Source organism: Cherax quadricarinatus, chromosome 10 (genome assembly GCF_038502225.1).
Source record: "Cherax quadricarinatus isolate ZL_2023a chromosome 10, ASM3850222v1, whole genome shotgun sequence".
In the NCBI taxonomy this organism is placed as follows: Eukaryota; Metazoa; Arthropoda; class Malacostraca; order Decapoda; family Parastacidae; genus Cherax; species Cherax quadricarinatus.
In genome coordinates, this window is record NC_091301.1 from 31,478,512 (window position 1) to 31,499,679 (window position 21,168).

The 21,168-nt window shown below is 38.7% G+C and overlaps 1 protein-coding gene across 4 annotated transcripts in view; it reads left to right on the forward strand.

Moving 5' to 3' along the window:
• Positions 1–318: 318 nt before the first annotated feature.
• Positions 319–21,168, forward strand: part of ECSIT (evolutionarily conserved signaling intermediate in Toll pathway, mitochondrial) — a 148,887-nt gene continuing 128,037 nt past the window's right edge. For 2 of the 4 annotated variants that reach the window (XM_053775696.2, XM_053775697.2), the window contains exons 1-2: positions 319–487; positions 16,585–16,789. In XM_053775696.2, the coding sequence (XP_053631671.1) occupies positions 16,629–16,789 (161 nt within the window). In that variant the 5' untranslated portion in view covers positions 319–487; positions 16,585–16,628. The other 2 variants (XM_053775694.2, XM_053775695.2) reach the window with 2 other exon arrangements.

Genomic DNA, 21,168 nt, shown 5'->3' on the forward strand with positions numbered 1-21,168 from the left:
AGGGGCTCTTGATTTAGGGAATTGGATCTGTGCTCCAGTTCCCCGAATTAAGCCTGAATGCCTTCCACATCCCCCCCAGGCGCTGTATAATCCTCCGGGTTTAGCGCTTCCCCTTGATTATAATAATAATAAGCAGAGTAATTCGGGCAAATTAGGTCAGTTTTGCCCCAGGATGCGACCCACACCAGTCGACTAATACCCAGGTATTCATTTTACTGATGGGGAACATAGACAATCGTTGTAGAGAAACACTCCCAGTGTTTCAACCCTCGCAGTGAATCGAAACCTGCACCTCAATGGGGAGAGGTTTGATCTTCCAGACCGTCAGGAGATCATTTCCTGTGCTTGCACCTTGATGGGACATATATGTCCCACCACTAGTAAACATCCTCTCAGTGTGGTTGAGGTTTTTTCCCGGACATTGGAAGGAAAAGCTCGATACTGCACAGGTTCTCAGTGGCCCTATAAACCCCAACAACACCAACAAGTATGTTTTTATTTTGGTATCACACAACATTTTTTTTTTAATTGGCCTTGCCCTGACGCATGTTGTTAGCACACACATAAAATATTACATTATGTAGATTTAGGCAGAGGTGTTGCATGTGGCTCAAACATCAGCGCAGTTCCATTAGGATCTCTGCAAGTCTTAGTAAGTTTAGTTAGGTACTGGTACCTAAGTACAGTTATACAGATTTAGGGGATTACGATTATCATATATAGTAACATATGTGTAAATTACTCAGGATAACCCAAAGTCAGAGTAACTAATTTCCATTGGGGTCCTTGTAATATCTTATTTAAAAGTTAGATATTAGATACATTATTATTATTATTATTATAATCAAGGGGAAGCGCTAAACCCGGAGGATTATACAGCGCCTGGGGGGGGGGGGATGTGGAAGGCATTCAGGCTTAATTCGGGGAACTGGAGCACAGATCCAATTCCCTAAATCAAGAGCCCCTCACCAACATCAAGGAACCTTCCTTGAGGGGCGATATTAGATACAGCAGAAATCAATCCTGATTATAATCTTAAAAATTAAAACAAGTACAGTAAACAAACAAACAAATTTTATTTCCTTGCAAGATTACATTGAGATTATGAAATTACAATAATGAGTTGCAGTACAAAGGCCACTATCATGTCTAGGCATTATGGACAGACTTAACTTAATGGTTGACAGACTACTTAATACTAAAGAAATTGATCATAGTTTGTTTAAGTTGTACATCTTTTTTTTATTTATTGTAGACTAATTTTACTCAAATTACAATAGTTTCAATAGTAAATATTGACATTATATTATGTGAATATAACATTGTGAGTTGTTGGAAGTAGTTTACAATATTACAGTCGGGTGTGAGGCAGTATTGTTTTGTGTACGTATTTATACTACAATGTAGTATTAATAATGTATGAACTTTGGGCGTCTAGATTTGAAGTTTTAAGATTTCGGTGATTGGGAGACTTTTGGTAAAGTTAAATATTGAGTATTGAATAACAAAAAAGGCACAATACCGTGACTGGAACGATATAAAAATAACCCGCACATAGAAGAGAGGAGCTTACGACGACGTTTTGGTGTGACTTTGTAAATGGTACAAGTCGGACCGAAACGTCGTCGTAAGCTCCTCTCTTCTATGTGCAGGTTATTTATGTATTGAGTATTGAGTATTTAGTTTAGGGTGAGTAGGTGATTTTTGAGAAGAGCCCTAAATTGGTGTTCAGACCTGGTTACTTTAGTATTTACTAGTAATGAATTCCAAATTTTCGGGCCCTTTATGTGCACAGAGTTTTTACACAGTGTGATATGGACACAGGGTACATCAAACAAAGATCTGTGTCTTGTGTTATGGTCGTGTGTCCTGTTAAGGTTGGTGAGGAGAAGTTTGAGTGGAGGGTTTGTATTTGAGAGTAGTGTTCTATGTATGTATGTTACGACTTGCTCTATGCCGTCACAATAGGGGAATAATTACTTCGCTTTGTTTTTTGGTTAGTTTTATTTACTACCAATTATGAAACTTTATTGGTATCCAGTCAGTGAATTAAAATGACAATTCACTATTATCAATGAAATGGGACTGTACAATGAGGAATGTAATTCTATGTTCAAATCCTCATAAATTAAGTATAATACAATAATTACAATGAACAGTCAAAATAAGAATGTCTAATTTGTCAATCCCAGCGTTCAACGACTATGGGAGCTTCAAGGAAGTAAATTAGTTATGGGAATTAACAGCAAAGTTAAGACAATAGGCATGATTTAGAATTCTTGACTAAGTTAAGAGCTCTGGGTTGAAGACCTGATCAGAGTCAGTGCTATGATCTGACTGACTGTTCAAATACACTCAATGGTCTGACGTCAGGTCGGTCAGGAGGTAGCGCGAGGCGCCAATTCTGGAACCATCAACCAGTCCCCAAAGTAGTGGTTTCCCACTTGCATAACAGAACACATTAATCAACCTACTGTAATACAATATTCATGACATGTGTATGATACAATAGAAATACCTAATGAATAACATAAATCTTATTAAGTACGTACAACCTTGCTCGAGAGTAACTATCATTTATACAATACCCGATAATAATATATAGTCGAACCTTCTTCATCTATCTGGTAATAAAGTAGTTCACGATATAATATTACAGGACTTATTATAGTCAGGCCTTTTTCGTATACAATGGAGCATAAGGGAGTGGCGTGTAACAGTGTAGTAGGCACAAGAATAAGTATGGATGTTCTTAATGGTGAGCAGTTTTAGACTTTTGAATATTGGTGGAGTATGCTGTCTGGAGTGGGAATTTGTTATCATTCTGACTGCTGCCTTTTCCTGGGCCTTAAGTGATTTAATGTTGTTGATCCCCATGCACAATTCCATATGTGAGATAAGGGTAGATGAGTGAATGATACAGTGCAAGGAACATAGTACCGTATCTTTCATAGTATGCCTCTCTTTTATGTGCGGGTTATTTGTGTATTTTCTTAGAAATTTGTTGTATGTGTGTCTGGAATTTGAGGCTACTGTCAAGGTGGATTCCTAGGAATTTTACCTCTGTGAGTCTTGTGATGGGTGATCCATTTAGCGTTATGTTAAGTGGAACATTTGCAGCTCTGTTTCCAAACTGAATGAAATAGGTTTTGTCAGTATTGAGGGTAAGCTTATTTATCATCATCCAGGTAGTTATTTTCTGCAATTCGGCATTAACCCTTTGACTGTCGCAACCCCCAATCCTGAGGTGTCTCCTGGTGTCGCAAAATTTAAAAAAAAAAAAATTATTTTTTCTTATGAAATGATAGAGAATCTTTTCCCGATTGAAATGACACAAAAAAAAACGAAATTTGATGGAAAACTGACGGAATTATGCTCTCGTGAAGTTAGCGACCTCGGCGCTGTTTACAAATCGGCGATTTCGCCCACTTTGAGCCCTATTTTCGGCTAATTCCACTGTTCCAGTCGCCCAAACTCATAGCTATTTCTTTAGAACTCCATTTTTTCTATCGATTGAGTACAAGAAACTGCCCATTTACCGATATGAACTACCTAATAATGTGGTCAGAAATTTGCAATTTGGCCAATTTCTCAAAAACTAAAAAATATGACAATTTCAAAATAAGGTCCAGAATGAACAATGCAGACATTCCTGGCTCTAAAATAACATTTTCTTTGCTCATCAGTCATGTCTCCAGGCCCCTCTGATATTACTCTTGCTTTCTATTTTGAATTTTTATTCAAACAAAAAATAGAAGACTTACTATTATGCAGACTACTGCAATACTGTAATAGTTGTACAAATAACATCAACCCATTCATGACTGCATATTAGAATGGCTAGTTGGACATTTATTGGACAATGGCATCATTTGTTTACTTTTGAACATTGGCAAAAATCAAACATTTCCCCTACTTTGAGCTCCATTTCTAGGTTCTTTTTATAGTAAAATCAATCAAAATCACCTCTATTTCTATAATATGTTTTCCATTCTATCAAATGAGACCAAGAAAACGAGAATACAACCATTAATACTATACGAAAATAGACCACAAAGTCGGCATTTTAATTAAAAAAAACGGTCGGAGTTTTTTTTTTCTCATTATGCACTGCATGCTCCAGGATTTTTTTTATATGGTGCACACTGACCACACAGACCCATTCTCTCACATGTGGGCCTACCAGCTTTCTCCTGCTTGGTTTGAAGCCGCAAGAATTTATGAGTATATATACGTCAAACACGGTACCTCGTAAGACGTATATATACGGCCGCGACAGTCAAAGGGTTAACAGTGTTAGCCAGTATGACTGGGTTTGGGTGAGAGAAGATGTATGTTGTGTCATCTGCAAATAATATGGGTTTGAGTTGCTGTGATGCATTCAGTAGGTCATTGATGTAAATGAGAAAGAGGAGTGGGCCAAGGACACTTCCTTGTGGGACACCGACTGTGATTGGTTGAGTGGAAGAGTTTGCTTCGTTTGTGTACACATATTGGCTTCTGTTACTAAGGTATGACTTTAGGTAGTTGAGGGAGTGCCCTCTTATACCAAGTGTGTTAATTTAATGTGCAGCAAATCATGATCAGCTGTATCAAAAGATTTGCATAAATCAATGAAGATTCCCAGCGGGACTTCTTTCTTCTCGAGAGCGGTGTATATTAGTTCTAGCATGTGTATAATAGCATCATTTGTGCTTTTATAAGTCCTGAATCCAAACTGACAGGGGTTTAGTATGTTGTGTGAGACGAGGTAGGAATAGATCTCTCTATGAATTAATTTTTCAAAGATTTTAGAGAGCAGAGGTAGGTTAGATATTGGTCTATAGTTATTCAAGTTGGTTTGATCACCTCCTTTGTGGATCGGGGTGACCCTCGCTATTTTGAGAATTGCTGGGGAGGTGGAGGATTTGATGAATTTGTTAAAGAGTGTTACAATAATTGGTGACAGTACTTGTGATGCTTTTTCGTACATGAAAGGTGGTAAGTTATTTATGTCCCCTGCCTTATTTTTAAGGGTGTTGATGATGAGCAAGACTTCTGTTGGGTTGGTTGGGGCTAGGAATAGTGTATTCGGGTAGGTGCCGTGAGGTAGTCTGATGGATGGGTGTTTGAGCTTGGGACTTTGCTCGCTAGATTCTTTCCTATGGTGGAGAAGAAAACATTGAGTCTGTTTGCTGTTTCAGTTGGTGGGAGTAGGGGTTCGTCTGATTTTGTTAATTTGATTGTTTTGTTTTTGGATATCTTTTTAGTTCCTAGAATTTTGGATAGGGTTTTCCAGGTCTTTTTCATATCACCTTTTATGTTATGTAATCTGTTTTCATAATACAATTTTTTTGACCTTCTTATCAGGCTGGCAAGGATTGATGAGCAACATTTAGAATGGTCTCTAGTTATTTGAACTATTCTGTACTGTTTTTCATATAGGTGCTTTGTGTTAATGGATTTAAGGATGCTGGGTGTTAGCCAGGGACTATTCAGTCTCTTAGCTGTGATCTGTTTAGTTTTTTTTAGGGCAGTGCTTGCTATAGAGGTAGTGGGTTTTTTTTTTTTTTTAGAAAATTATTAATGCATTCATTCATATCTGTATATGTTTCAAGCTCATTATACCAGTCAATGTTATTCATAGCTGTTATAAAGTTATTAACAGCTGTCTCGTTATGTAGTCTGAAGGTAACTTTAATATTGTAGTGTCTTGGGGCAATTTACCTAGGTTGGTTATGAAAAAGGTAGGGCAGTAGTCTGTGGTGTTGTCTGTGATTATGCCTGATTTTAAAGAGGAATATGGTGTTAGCCCAGATGTGGTCTAATAAGGAGAAACTAGTCTCAGAGATTCTTGTAGGTTTTGTTATTGCTGGTAGCAACAAGCAGTTGCTCATAGTGTTTGTGAATTCTGCTACTTGTGGGTCCTGGTCATGTAGTAGTCATGTTGAAATCTCCTGTGAGCAGCAAGTGGTCTTTGTTCATATGTGCATCAGTTATCATGTTTCCTAACTTTTCACTAAAATGGTAAATGTTTGACTGTGGTATTCTGTAGATGTTTATCACTGTGAGAGGTTTTTGCAGGTCTTTTGATTTAAATTTAGCTATAATATATTCTCCATGTTCATCCCTTGTGCAAGAATTATTGATACGTGTACATTCAAGTTGATCTGAGTAGTATATAGCTGTTCCACCCCCTTGCTGTTCTGTCCTACAGTTGTATATGGCTGTGTAACCAGGAATGGCATAGACATCTGTGGTACCAGGCTTTAGCCAGGTTTCTGTGAGTGTAATGCTTGACATACTGGTATGAAGGGAATTGAGTAATGCTGTGAGGTCATCGTAATGTTTGCTCAAAGATCCGAGATTGTAATTAAAGATGGTTATGTTATTGTTGGCTCTGAGTAATGTCTTTGCTTGGTCTGCTGTAAAATAATTATAGTTGCTGTTCGATTCGTGTAAGTCATTTAATAAAAGGTTGAGATCAAGATCAATGCTTGTAATCATAAGATTGTGAGTGGCTCTACAACTAGACTTTTGAATAAAGTGTTATGTTAAACTTAATAATTATGATACCAAACTAATTTATCTTACTAGCTAATGGATTGTTATAAGTAGTTTTAAAAAATATAGAGATACAGTTTACTCTTAATATGGTACAGATTTGATGATTTAATATTGAATGGTTATAGTTTAAAAGTTTGACAAAAGTTGTAGATTTAGTATAGAAGTTTACTGAACACAGTAAAATTGCTTAGTACTGGAAGTGATAATTAAATTAAAAGTCTGCAGGTAATGGTAGTTATAAAGAAATAGGAGAAAACAAAAATAATAGTTTATAATAGTAGATTAAAATAAGTAATTATAAAATACAAGGATTATGCTAACTCTTATTATGGCACACGTTTGACAGTATAATATTGTACTGGTTATCAGTTCGATAATAATAATTTATAATAGTAAGCAAGTAATGGTAAATTAAAAATTATATTAAAGTAAAAATTGTACTAAAGTACAATGGACTGATAGTAAATGTGGTAGTGAACAAAATTTAAGTAAGTAATATTAATTTAAAAATATAAAAAAAAATAATTTCTGTTACAAGTATTATATTTTTATTAACAACTACAGTGGAACCTTGACTTACGAGTTTAATCCATTCCAGGAGCTAGATCGAAACTCAATTTACTCGTATATCAAATTAATTTTCCTAATTTAAATTAATTAAAAAGCCATTAATTCGTTCCTGCACTCAGGAGAGACGAGAAAAAATACTTGAATATAACGCTATTATCAACTATATGGCTTATTTATCTATCACAAATCATCTAATATGACATAATAAACAATAGAATTAGCACAGAAACATGCTATATACTCTAGAATGAATAAAAGAGGCCATAATATGGTGGCAGAGGCAGTGGCAAAAGAGTCGCCATTTCTGCCCCAATTTGAGTATAGTATCTTCCCATGTTCTTACTGTAAGAGAAAACAGAGTATTTTTGAGGCTAACTGCAGTAGATCACTAGGACCCATGGTTAGAAAAAAGAAATTTGGCCAAATGCTAAAAAAATGCAAACAAGCACGAGAGAACTGCCCTCACAGGGATGTAAACATGTTTACTGCTTACCAGCTGTGCCAACTAGCAGAAGCAATCTGAATTATTATTACGTACATATTATGCATTATTATTATTATTATTATTATTATTATTATTATTATTATTTAGGGAACTGAAAGTCTGTCATAATTATAATAATTATTATTATTATTAAGGGAACCGAAGCTCTATAATAATAATATTATATTATTAGTAGTAGTATTATTGCATATTATTATTATTGCTCTTATTATTAATTTCGGGAAATGAACCTTTATCGTTATTATAATAATACAGTAGACCGCCACTGAAGAATTGCTGCACAGTTTTATGTAACACGTCCTATAATTAATTTAAAATTGTTCAGTTTGTGGAAAGAAAAAAAAAATTCTCTTTTGCTCAAGCGGCCGCCTTGTTGTGGAGCAGCCGGGGAGCCCTTCCCTACCACTCCCCAACACCACCCCCCATTATCCCAACACTCGTAATTCGTGTCCAGTCTTTCTCTGCTGCAAGGCAGCTGTATTTGTCAATTGTGTTATGATATTTTAATTACTATATCTTGTATCTGCCAAGCAATCATGACACCCAGTAGCCATAACAGTGTTGCTGAAAGTGGCACGAAGAGGTATAAGCACTTAGGTCTTGGAATTAACAAAGATATTAGACAAGAGATAACCTGTAGTCATAATTGAAGTGTTACTTCGTACACAGAAAAAGAGGTTAACATGAGTTTGTGTGACTGAATGACTGACTTACTGACTGACTTACTTACTGAATGACTGACTGACTGACTTACTTACTTACTGAGTGACTTGACTGGCTTACTGAGTGACTTGACTGACTTACTGAGTGACTCGACTGTAATAATATTGTATTATTATTATTATTATTGCTAAGAAGAAAAAGAGAATGATTTCCATGGAATTAAGCATGAAATCATAGATAAACAAGTGAGGTGTCCAGGTTTTGGGTTGAGGGGGAAGAGGGAGGGGGGGAGCTGGCTCGTAACTCAAATGTTGGCTCGTAACTCAGAGCAAATAATTGACCCAGGGACAGCTTGTATCTCAAAAAACTCATAAGTTGGGACACTCGTAAGTCAAGGTTCCACTGTATAGGATTCAGTATTGCACTGGTAGTAATACTAGAGCTTATAAAGGCAATAGAAACTATTTAAAAGTAAAGAACTACACTAAGAGAGTATAGTGATTAATTGTATAAAGTAGAATGGACTGATAATAAATGTGATATTAAAATAAGTTTTTAGTAAGTACATTGGACCCCTGCCTTACAATATTAATCCGTTCATGAGAGCTCATCATAAGCTGAAATTATCATATGGCGAATTAATTTTCCCCATAAGAAATAATGGAAATCAAATTAATCCGTGCAAGACACCACAAAGTATGAAAAAAAAAAATTTTACCACATGAAATATTAATTTTAATACACACAAACTTAAGAAGACATGCGCAATTAACCCTTTCAGGGTCGACAGGCCCTCTCCCAGACTTGTTCTCAGGGTCGCCAAATTTTCAAAAAAAGAAAATTATTTTTTTCTGATGAAAAGATAGAGAATCTTTTCCCGATCATAATGACACCAAAAATATGAAATTTGATGGAAAACTTACAAGAATTATGCTCTCGCAAAGTTAGCGGTCTCGACGATGTTTATGCATCGGCGATTTTGCCCACTTTGAGCCCTATTTTCCGCCAATTCCAGTGTACAGTGGTCCCTCAATTATCGTCCTTAATCCTTTCCTGGAAGTGGGACTATTATTGAAATAGACGATTTTCGAATCAATTTTCCCCATAAGAAATAATGTAAATCCAATTAATTCGTTCCAGACACCCAGAAGTATCAACAACAATTTTTTTTTTACCTAAAAGATAGATTTACATGCACAAAAGAATGAACATTCAACATGACAGTTACCTTTACTGAAGGCTGTTGCTGATGAATGGAAGACAGGGAGGAGGAGAGAGGGAAGAGAGGTTATTGTTTGGAAGGGGAATCCATAAGGACTCTAAGTCACTTCAGGGGTCACTTCCCTAGCATAAATATAGATTTACATGCAGAAAAGAATGCCAAATAAATGTAAAGCACTAATAAAATGTATAAATGAACATTGGTAATAGGGGTAGTTGATGAGTGGAACGGTCTGCCTAGTAGGGTGACCAAAGCTAAAACATTGGGTAGTTTCAAATTTAGGTTGGATAAATACACGAGTGAGAGGGGTTGGATTTGAGTCGGACTTGCACCTGAGCTTATTGCTTGGGTAGCATTTGTTCTGTTAGTGGGTTGGATTTGTGAAGGACCAGCCTAGTATGGGCCAGCAGGCCTACTGCAGTGTTCCTCCTTTCTTATGTTCTTATTGAAGACTTGTTTGTGAGGGATTATTATTATTATAATTATGGGGGAGCGCTAAACCTGTAGGATTATACAGCGCATGTGGGGGGATGGGAGGCATTCAGGCTCAATTCAGGGAACTGGAGCACAGATCCAATTCCCTAGATCAAGAGCCCCTCACCAGCATCCAGGAACCTCCCTTGAAGGGTGTGTGAGGGAGGGATGGTAAGTTTATTGTTGGAGAATATGACACTAATATCAACTCTACGGCTTATTTATCTATCGCAATTCAACTAATATGACATAATAAACAATATTAATAACATAGAAACATGGAATATACTCTAGAATGAATAAAATAAGTCATAACGTATGTCACAAGAGGTGTTGTGTTGTTGTTGGGTATATAAGGGCCACTGAGAGTAAGCCGTCCATAATGGTGGTGAAGCAGCAGCTGAGGCAGGGGTGTTTTCTGTAGCCCTATATAACTCCAACAACATTGGAGGAGTTGGTAGAATTGCTGAATCACTAAAGAAGGAACCCTCTACCACCATCACTATGACCTTCTACCACTATTACAACTGTTACCACCATCACTACTACCTTCTACCATCATCCACTATCACAACTGCTTCCACTCTACTACCACCACTTTTGTATTTTTCTACAAACTTTTTCATAAATTATATGTGTTTCTCACATTCTTTACCAAAGGGCTGGCACTAGAAGCTTTCTTTGGAGCCAAGGTAGCTTATTTAGCACTTGCAAGCACTAAAATCAATGGAATATTATGAAATATTTCGTAGGAGCAAGTGAGGGGACCGTCACTCGCTGGTAAACAATGGCACACTGGCTGGGAAGACAGGTCCAGGCGGCTCAGAGCGTGAGTACGCGTCCCAGACGCAGGACGATTTGCGAGTTAACGGACCATTTGCGAGCCAATGTTTAGACGAAATAATGGGACTATTTCTGAAATGGACAACTTTCAGGCCGGACGATTATTGAGGGACCACTGTACTAGTTGACAAAAATCATAACTATTTTGCTAGAACTCCATTTTTTCTATTGAATGAGTACAAGAAACCACCCATTTACCAATTTCAACTATCCAATAAAGTGGTCAGAATTTAGCAATTTTGCCAATTTCACACAAATTTCAAAAGATGCCAATTTACAAATAGGGTCCACAATAAACAAGAAAGACATTCCTGGCACTAAAATAACATTTCCTCTGTTCATTAGTCACGTCCCACGGCCCTCTTATATTCTTTTGCTTTCCACTTTGAATTTTTATTCTCACAGAAAATAGAAGATTTACTGAGGGCACTAGAATTTAGGCGTACTAGTACATCAAAAACCCTGGTGCGTAAGCCATACTAGTATGTCGGAAACCCTGAAAGGGCTAATACTCTACTAAGAATACAATACAATACATGACACTTACCTTTATTGAAGATCTGGTGATGATTGATGGGATGGGAGGAGGGGAGTGTGGAAGTTGTTATTGTTTAGAAGGGGAATCCCCTTCCATTAGGACTTGAGGTATCAAGTCCTTTTCCGGGGTTACTTCCCTTCTTCTTTTAATGCCACTAGGACTAGCTTGAGAATCACTGGACCTCTGTCACACAACAAATCTGTCCATAGAGGTCTGTACCTCCCATTCCTTTAAGACTTTATTAAAATGGGCCATAACATTGTCATTGTAATAGTCACCAGCACGGCTTACAATAGCTGTGTCAGAGTGATTTTCATCCACAAAGGTTTTCAGTTCAACCCACTTTGCACATATTTCCTTAATCTTTGAAGTAGGCAACTACCTCAATTTCTCTCTCCCCTCCTCTGAAGCAGTTTCCTCAGGTCTGGCCTCTTGCTGTTGAAGATGATCTTGCAGCTCTTCAGTGGTTAGTTCTTCATTGTCCTCCTCCCCTCCTCCACCAACTCTTCCACATCCTCCCCACTAACCTCCATCCCCAAGGACTTCCCCAGTGCCACAGTGGATTCCACAACTGGCATACGCTTCTCAGGGTTAGCCCCAAACCCTTCAAAATCCCTTTCTTCTATACATTGTGGCCACAGTTTCTTCCAAGCAGAGTTCAAGGTCCTCTTAGTCACTCTCTATAAGGTTTACACAACTGAGGATGCTAAAATGATCTTTCTAAAACTCTCTCTTTGAGTCATTCGAGTGTCTGAGGTCACTTCAAAGCACTTTTGAAACATAGCTTTTGTGTACAATTTTTGGAAGTTTGAAATGACCTGCTGGTCCATGGGCTGCAGGAGAGGAGTCGTATTAGGAGGCAAAAACTTGACCTTAATGAAGCTCATGTCCCTAGAAAGTCGCTCTGCCAAGTCTGAAGGATGACCAGGAGCATTGTCTAATACCAGGAGGCACTTAAGGTTCAATTTCTTTTCCATTAGGTAATTTTTCACAGTGGGGGCAAATGCATGGTGTAACCAGTCATAGAAAAAGTCCCTAGTGACCCATGCCTTACTGTTTGCCCTCCACAGCACACACAAATTAGTCTTGATGACATTGTTTTGCCTGAACGCTCTGGGTGTTTCAGAGTGATACACCAATAAAGGCTTCACTTTGCAATCACCACTAGCATTAGCACACATCAGAAGATTAAGCCTGTCTTTCATAGGCTTATGTCCTGGGAGTGCCTTTTCCTCCTGAGTAATTTAGGTCTTGCTTGGCAGTTTCTTCCAAAACAGGCCTGTTTTGATGCAATTAAACACTTGTTCAGGTTTCAGTTCTTCACTGTTTATGTACTCCTTGAATTCCTTCACATATTTTTCAGCCGCTTTTTGGTCTGAACTGGCAGCCTCACCATGCCTTATCACACTATGTATGCCACTACGATTCTTAAATCTCTCAAACTAACCTTTGCTGGCCTTAAATTCACTCACATCACCACTAGTTGCAGGTATTTTTCTAATTAAATCATCATGCAACTTCCTAGCCTTTTTACATATGATCGCTTGAGAGATGCTATTTCCTGCTATCTGTTTTTTGTTTATCCACACCAATAACAGTCTCTCAACATCTTCGAGTACTTGTGATCTCTGTTTCGATAACAAACTTGCACCTTTTGCAAGAAAAGGTTCCTTGATTGCCATTTTGTTGGCCAAGATAGTAGCGATGGTTGGTTGGGATTTGATATACAACCTGGCCAGCTCCAAGACACGCACTCCACTTTCGTACTTAGCTATTATCTCTTTCTTCATTTCCATAGTAATTTTCACCCTTTTTGCCACAGGGTTGACACTAGAAGCTTTCTTGAGGCCCATGGTGACTTATTTTGCAGCTACAAGCACTAAAATCACTGTGATAATATGAAATGTACCAAATGTATGCTTAGATACGACCGCACTGGCTGGCTTGTAAACACTGGCACGCACGGGGCAGCTGAGGCTACGTGGGACGCGTCCCGGACGAATCACGTGAGGCAAGTTTTTTATTGTGAGGCGAGGCAAAATTTTTGCGTTCAGATGCTTTGTATGGTGGATTTAACGTAACGCGATGCGTTCGTAAGGTGGGGGTCCACTGTAATGGTAATTAATAATATGTAAAAAATATACAGAAGTAAAATGCACTGATAGTAATTATGGTATTAACCCTTTGAGGGTTTCGGACGTACTAGTACGTCTTACGCACAGGGTTTTTTGATGTACTAGTACGCATAAATTCTAGCGCCGTCAAATCTCGCGGGAAAAGGCTGGTAGGCCTCCATATGAAAGAATGAGTCTATATGGTCAGTGTGCACAGTATAAAAAAAATCCTGCAGCACACAGCGCATAATGAGAAAAAAAAAACTTTGACCGTTTTTTTGGAATAAAACAGCCACATTGCACTGTATTTTCGTATGGTATTTATTGTTGTATTCTAGTTTTCTTGGTCTCATTTTATAGAATGGAAGGCATATCACATAAATTGAGATGATTTTGACTGGTTTTACAATGAAAAGTACCTTGAAATTGAGCTCAAAGTAGCAGAAATGTTTGATTTTTACCAAAGTTCAAAAGTAAACAAATCATGCCAAGCGTCCAATACACGTCAACTGGTGAGTCTAATATTCTTTTGCAAGTGCGCCAATATGATTTATACTATTTTTTACACTAATGCAGTAGTCTGCATAACAGTAAATCTTCTATTTTTTGTGAGAATAAAAATTCAAAGTGGAAAGTAAAAGAATGTAAGAGGGGCCTTGAGACGTGACTAATGAACAGAGGAAATGTCATTTTAGTGCCAGGAATGTATTTTTTGTTTGTTCTGGACCCTATTCGGAAATTGACATTTTTTGAAATTTGTGTGAAATTGGCAAAATTGCTAAATTCTGACCTCTGTATTGGATAGTTGAAAATGGTAAATGGGTGGTTTCTTGCACTTATTCAATAGAAAAAATGTAGTTCTAGCGAAATATTCATGTTTTTTGTCGACTAGTACAGTGGAATTGGCCGAAAATGGGGCTCAAAGTGGGCAAAATCGCCGATGCGTAAAAATCGCCGAGACCGCTAACTTCGCGAGAGCATAATTCCATAAGTTTTCCATCAAATGTCATAATTTTGGTGTCATTATGATCGGGAAAAGATTCTCTATCTTTTCATAAGAAAAAAATATTTTTTTTTTTAAATTTGGCCGACCCTGAGAACGAGTTTCTGAGAGGGCCTGTCGACCCTCAAAGGGTTAAACAAATTTTTAACAATTGTGTCTTAACTTTCATTCATAGGGCTTAAAACTGATCTTTGTGGAATGCCACTAGTGACTAATCCCCATTCAGATTTGACCCCATTAATGGAAACTCTCTGCTTTCTGTTGGTAACCCATGCCTCTATCCATGCTAGGACTTTATCTCCTATACAATGAGCTGCCACTTTTCTTAAGAGTCTCTTGTGAGGTACTCTTTCGAAGGCCTTACTAAAATCCAGATTAACAATATCATATTCTTTATCACTGTCTACTGTCTCATATGTTCTATTGAAGAACGTCAGTAAATTTGTTAGGCAGGAACGACCTCTCGTGAACCCATGCTGAGATTCATTAATCAAATTATGCTCTTCACGGTGACTTCTAATAATGTCAGCTGAAATTGATTATAATAATTTGCCTACTATAGACGTCAGGCTTAATGGATGGTAATTTGAAGGAATGGACTTATCCTCTGATTTGAATATAGGAATCACATTAGCCATCTTCCACATCTCAGGCACAACACCAGTAAGGATGGACACATTACACACACTCGTTAATGGCTAAGTTCCATCTTGCATTCTTTAAGTACCTTGGAAAACAACTCATCAGGTCCCGGGGACTTATTTTGCTTCATTTTGACTATCTGTTTGATAACCATGTCCCTCGTGACAGTAATATTAGTTAATTTGAATTCATCAGGAACTGAATAATTGTTAATTTCTGGAATCTCAATTATGTCTTCCTGTGTAAAAACTGACAAAAAATAGTCATTAAATAAGAACATAAGAACATAAGAAAGAAGGAACACTGCAACAGGCCTACTGACCCATGCGGAGCAGGTCCATGTCCCCCCCCCTGGATTAGCCCAATGACCCCCCCCCTGAATTAGCCCAATGACCCCCTCCCCGGATTAACCCAATGACTCACCCAGTCTGGTCACCTCCACTCAAGGATGGAGCATGGCACCAGACCCAGCAGCACAAGCTAGTCAGGTCCAAGCACAAGCTAGTCCAAGCACAAGCTAGTCAGGGAACTCATTTCCAGTTCGTTATCCATCAGCTGTCCATTCTCAATTTTCAGAGGTCCTACTTTTTCCTTCACCTTTGTCCTATATACTTGAAAGAACCCCTTAGGATTAATCTTTGGTTCATTAGCAACTCTAATTTCATAGTCACGTTTAGCCGTTCTAATCTCCTTTTTTACTTCTCTTTTAGCTGAACATATTGGTCAGTAAGGTTAACCTCTCCTCTTTTGATGCGCCTATAAATTCCCCTTTTCTCCCCTATTGTATAACAGTATTTGATAAGTAAATGAAAATGCCTAATGTGAGGCTAGGCATTTTCATTTACTTATCAAATACTGTTATACAATACAATATTCATTAATTTTTCATAATTTTTATATACCATGGTTTAGTGTGTGTGTGTACTTGATAAAGGCATATTGTCACAGATAGGGAAGTGCATCCAACTTATGTTTTACCAATTATGTGCACAGAAAGGTATTCCTACTGTGTATGTTCTGTTGGACCTTCACACTTATACACAGCAGGGTTCATATGATGCAGTATTCTGTATACAGCAAGGTCAAGGTGCATAAGATGCATTATTATATACACATGAAGGTGCATATGACGCAGTATTCTATACAAAACAAGGTGCATCAGATACAGTATTGTATACACAGCAAGGTTCATATGATGCAGTATTCTATATACAGCAAGGTGCATAAGATGCAGTATTCTATACACAAGGTGCATAAAATGCAGTATTATATACACAGCAAGGTCAAGGTGCATAAGATGCATTATTTTATACACAGCAATGTGCATATGATGCAGTATTCTATACACAAGAAGGTGCATAAGATGTATTCTATACACAACAGGGTGCATAAAATGCAGTATTATATACACAACAAGGTGCTAAGGTGTGGTATTCTAACCTTGCTATTGTCTCTTTATTTCAGATGACATTTGAGACTACAAGCTAACATTTTTCCACAAAATTTTCATGATGGCATCAACATCCCTGCTCTGTGGTAGAGCATCATCCAGAACTATTCTTACATTTTTAAGCAGCGTTAATAGAACACTGCATTCACCAGTCTCGACACAAACCTTGCCACGTCACATTAGAAGAGTTTCAACTTCTTCTGTATTAGAGGCAGCGAGGTAAGAAGTACTTTTACATATCAAAATCAAGTCAAAATCTTTATTTATAAGAAGCATACATAGAACTTAAAATGATTGAAAAGTTCAGTTTGGTCATAGGTTTGATTCAATTTTGGTAAAAATTACTTTATTCAGTTGTATGTTAAAAAGAAAGCCACTTAATATGCAAAGCATTTTGAGCAAATTAATCCTAAAACTTACAATTTAATCAAATTGTAGTTTGATGCAGTCTTTAGTTGGCATAAAGACACTGGACAGGCCAATTAGTGAGAATAGAAGTTCTTGAAATACAGTGGAACCCCGGTTTTCGTCCTTAATTCATTCCAGAAGGTCGGTTGAAATCCGAAATAGACAAAAACTGAAGTACAGTGGTACCCCGAGTTTCGAACTTAATCCGTTCCAGGAGCTAGTTCTAAAGTCGAAACGTTCAAAACTTGAAGCAATATTTCCCATAAGAAATAATGTAAATACAATTAATCCATTCAAGAAACCCAAAAATATTCACAAAAAAAAAATACAGTAGGGCCTCGCTTTATGGCATTTCGCTTTGCGGCATTCCGCTAATATGGTCATTTCAAATTATGACCAAAACTCTCTATACGGCTCCCCCCACCTGACTTTCTAATACGGTCACCGCACCCCACCCGGTTTGTTTACATTCTATGTGAGATCTGTAAGCACTACGTCTCTCCATTATGTCTGGAAACTCCAAAATTTCAAGTGTTTTTAAAAGTTATTTCATATTTTACATATACAGTAGGGCCCCACTTTATGGCGTTTCGCCTTACGGCATTCCGCTAATACAGTGTTTTCAAATTATGACCAAAATTTGCTATACGGCAAGTGGTCTTTCAAATACCACCCCCCCCTACCCGGTTTGTTTACATTGCTTGTGAGCACATGTATTATGTCTGGAAATTTTCCAAAATTTCAAGTGTTTTGACCCCTAAACGGTCCAAACGTATATATACGTTCTCTCGTGTAGTGCCCCCAAACGTATACAGTGGTCCCTCATTGTTCGTAATTAATCCGTTCCTGGAGCCGTTACTATACACGAAATTTACGATTTACGAATCAATTTTCCCCATAAGAAATAATGTAAATACAATTAATCCGTTCCTGACACCCAGAAGTATTAAAACAAAAAAATTTTTAACATGAAATATACATGTAGTACATAAACAATACAATGGGAAATGGTGAATGAAACATTAACAGCATAACACTTACCTTTATTGGAGATTCTTCTTAGTGTATGGGAGACTGGAGGAGGAGAGAGAATGGACTGTTTGTAGTTTGGAAGGGGAATCCCCTTCCATCAACACCTCAGGTACCATTTACTTTTCTGGGGTTGCTTCTCTTCTCTGTTTCTTAATGCCACTTGGGCCACCTTGAGAGTCACTGGAGTCCTGTCTCACAAAATAACTGTGGAGAGAGCTCTGTTTCTGGCGTCTCTTTAACACTTCCCTAAAATGGCCCAAGACTTTGTCACTGTACATGTTGCCAACCTGGCTTGCAACAACCTTGTTAGGGTGATGTTTCTCCATAAAGCTTTCCATCTTACCCCACATAGTAAAAATCTCTTTAATTTCTGAAGAAGGCACCTTCTTCCATCTCTCTTCCTCCTCCTCTGCAGCAAGATTCTGAGCTGCGATGTGTTGCTCTTCCTGCTGAAGCTCTTGCAGCTCCTCAGTGGTGAGCTCTTCATTGTGGTCTTCCACCAATTCTTCCACATCCTCCAAACTCACATCCAACCCCATGAAACTCCCCAGTGCCACAATTGATTTTACAACAGACATAGGCTCATTAGGGTCAGTCCCAAATCCTTCAAAATCCCCCTTGTCGACACAATCTGGCCACAATTTTCTCCAGGCAGAGTTCAAAGTCCTGGTAGTCACTCCCTCCCAAGCCATACCTATAAGGGTTATGCAGTGGAGGATGCTGAAGTGTTCTCTCCAAAATTCCCTTAGGGTCAAGTGAGTGTCTGTGGTCACAGTCAAGCACCTGTGAAACATTGCTTTTGTGTAGAGTTTTTTAAAGTTTGCAATAACCTGCTGGTCCATGGGTTGGAGGAGAGGAGTGGTATTCAGGGGCAAGAACTTTACTGTGATGAACCCAAACTCCTCGAAAATTAGGTCATCCAAGTTTGGAGGATGAGCAGGTGCATTGTCCATTACAGTGGACCCCCGCATAGCGAGTTTAATCCGTGCAAGAGGGCTCATTGTTATGCGAAATGATCGGTATGCGAATGAATTTTCTCCATAAGAAATAATGGAAATCAAATTAATCCGTGCAAGACACCCAAAAGTATGAAAAAAAAATTTTTACCACATGAAATATACATTTTCCTACACACAGAGAGAAGGATACATGCACAATAGTAGAGTAGTACATGCACAATATATATTGTGCATGTACTACTCTACTAAATGAAGAATAAATGACACCTTTATTGAAGATGCAGCAATGACTGATGAGACACTGTGTCCTGGGAGTGCCTTTTCCTCCTGAGTACTGTAGGTCGTAGTGTATGCCACTACGATTCTTAAATCTCTCAAACCAACCTTTGCTGGCTTTAAATTCACCAATATGAGCACTAGTTCCAGGCATTTTTCCCTGTTCACCTGGGTGTTAGTCGACTGGTGTGGGTTGCATCCTGGGAGACAAGATTAAGGACCCCAATGGAAATAAGTTAGACAGTCTTCGATGACACTGACTTTTTTGGGTTATCCTGGGTGGCAAATCCTCTGGGGTTAATTGTTTCTTGGTATTCTCAATAAGCCACACCAACAACGGTGCTACAGCAGCAGCTGACAGTGCTACAGCAGCAGCAGACGATGCTACAGCAGCAGCAGATGATGCTACAGCAGCAGCAGACGATGCTACAGCAGCAGCAGACAGTACTACAGCAGCAGCAGCTGACGGTGGTACAGCAGCAGCAGCAGCTGACAGTGCTACAGCAGCAGCAGACGATGCTACAGCAGCAGCAGACGATGCTACAGCAGCAGCAGACGATGCTACAGCAGCAGCAGATGGTACTACAGCAGCAGCAGCAGCTGACGGTGGTACAGCAGCAGCAGCAGCTGACAGTGCTACAGCAGCAGCAGACGATGCTACAGCAGCAGCAGACGATGCTACAGCAGCAGCAGACGATGCTACAGCAGCAGCAGACGATGCTACAGCAGCAGCAGATGGTACTACAGCAGCAGCAGCAGCTGACGGTGGTACAGCAGCAGCAGCAGCTGTACCACCAATAGTAGCAATGGTTGATTGGGGTTTATTATACAACCTGGCCAGCTCGGAGACACGCACTCCACTTTCATACTTATCAATGATCTTTTTCTTCATCTCTGTAGTAATTCTCACCCTTATTGCTGTAGGGTTGGTACTAGAAGCTTTCTTGGGGCCCATGGTCACTTATTTTGCAGATAAAATCACCAAAAACACTGTAATAATACGAAATGTTCCGATTGTATGCTTGGATGTTACCGCGGAGGCTGGCTGGTAAACAATGCCACCGGCGGAACATGTGAGGCTGGCTAAGGGCGCACATTGGACGCATCTCGGACGAAGAGCGGTGAGCGGGTTTTTGAGCGGTATGCGAGGCAAAATTTTTGCGATAAAAGCGAGCGGTATGCGGATTGTACGTTATGTGATGCCGACGGTATGCGGGGGTCCACTGTACTAGCACGCACTTGAGATCCAATTTCTTTTCCAGGAGATACTCCTTCACACTAGGGCCAAACACTTCATTGAACCACTCGACGAAAATTTCCCTCGTGACCCATGCCTTACTATTAGATTTCCAAAACACACACAATTTACTCTTCATAACATTGTTTTTCCTGAACACTCTGGGATTTTCAGAATGGTACACTAGTATTGGCTTCACTTTGAAATCCCCACTAGCATTAGTGCAGAACATTAGCATCAGCCTGTCTTTCATAGGCTTATGTCCTGGCATTGCCTTTTCCTCTTGTGTAATGAAGGTCCTCTTTGGCATTTTCTTCCAAAAGAGGCCTGTTTCATCACAATTGAACACTTGTTCAGGTTTCAGTCCTTCACTGTTTATGTGCTCCTGGAATTCATGCACATACTTTTCAGCCGCCTTGTGGTCTGAACTGGCAGCCTCACCATGCCTTACCACACTGTGTATGCCAGTACGGTTCTTAAATCTCTCAAACCAGCCTTTGCTGGCCTTAAATTCACTCACTTCACCACTATTTGCAGGCAATTTCTTTACCAAATCTTTATGCAACTGCCTAGCCTTTTCACAAATAAACGAAGTCATAAGAGTATCTCCTGCTAATTGTTTCTCATTTATCCACACCAATAATAACTTCTCAACCTCTTCCAGTACTGGTGATCTCATTTTTGTC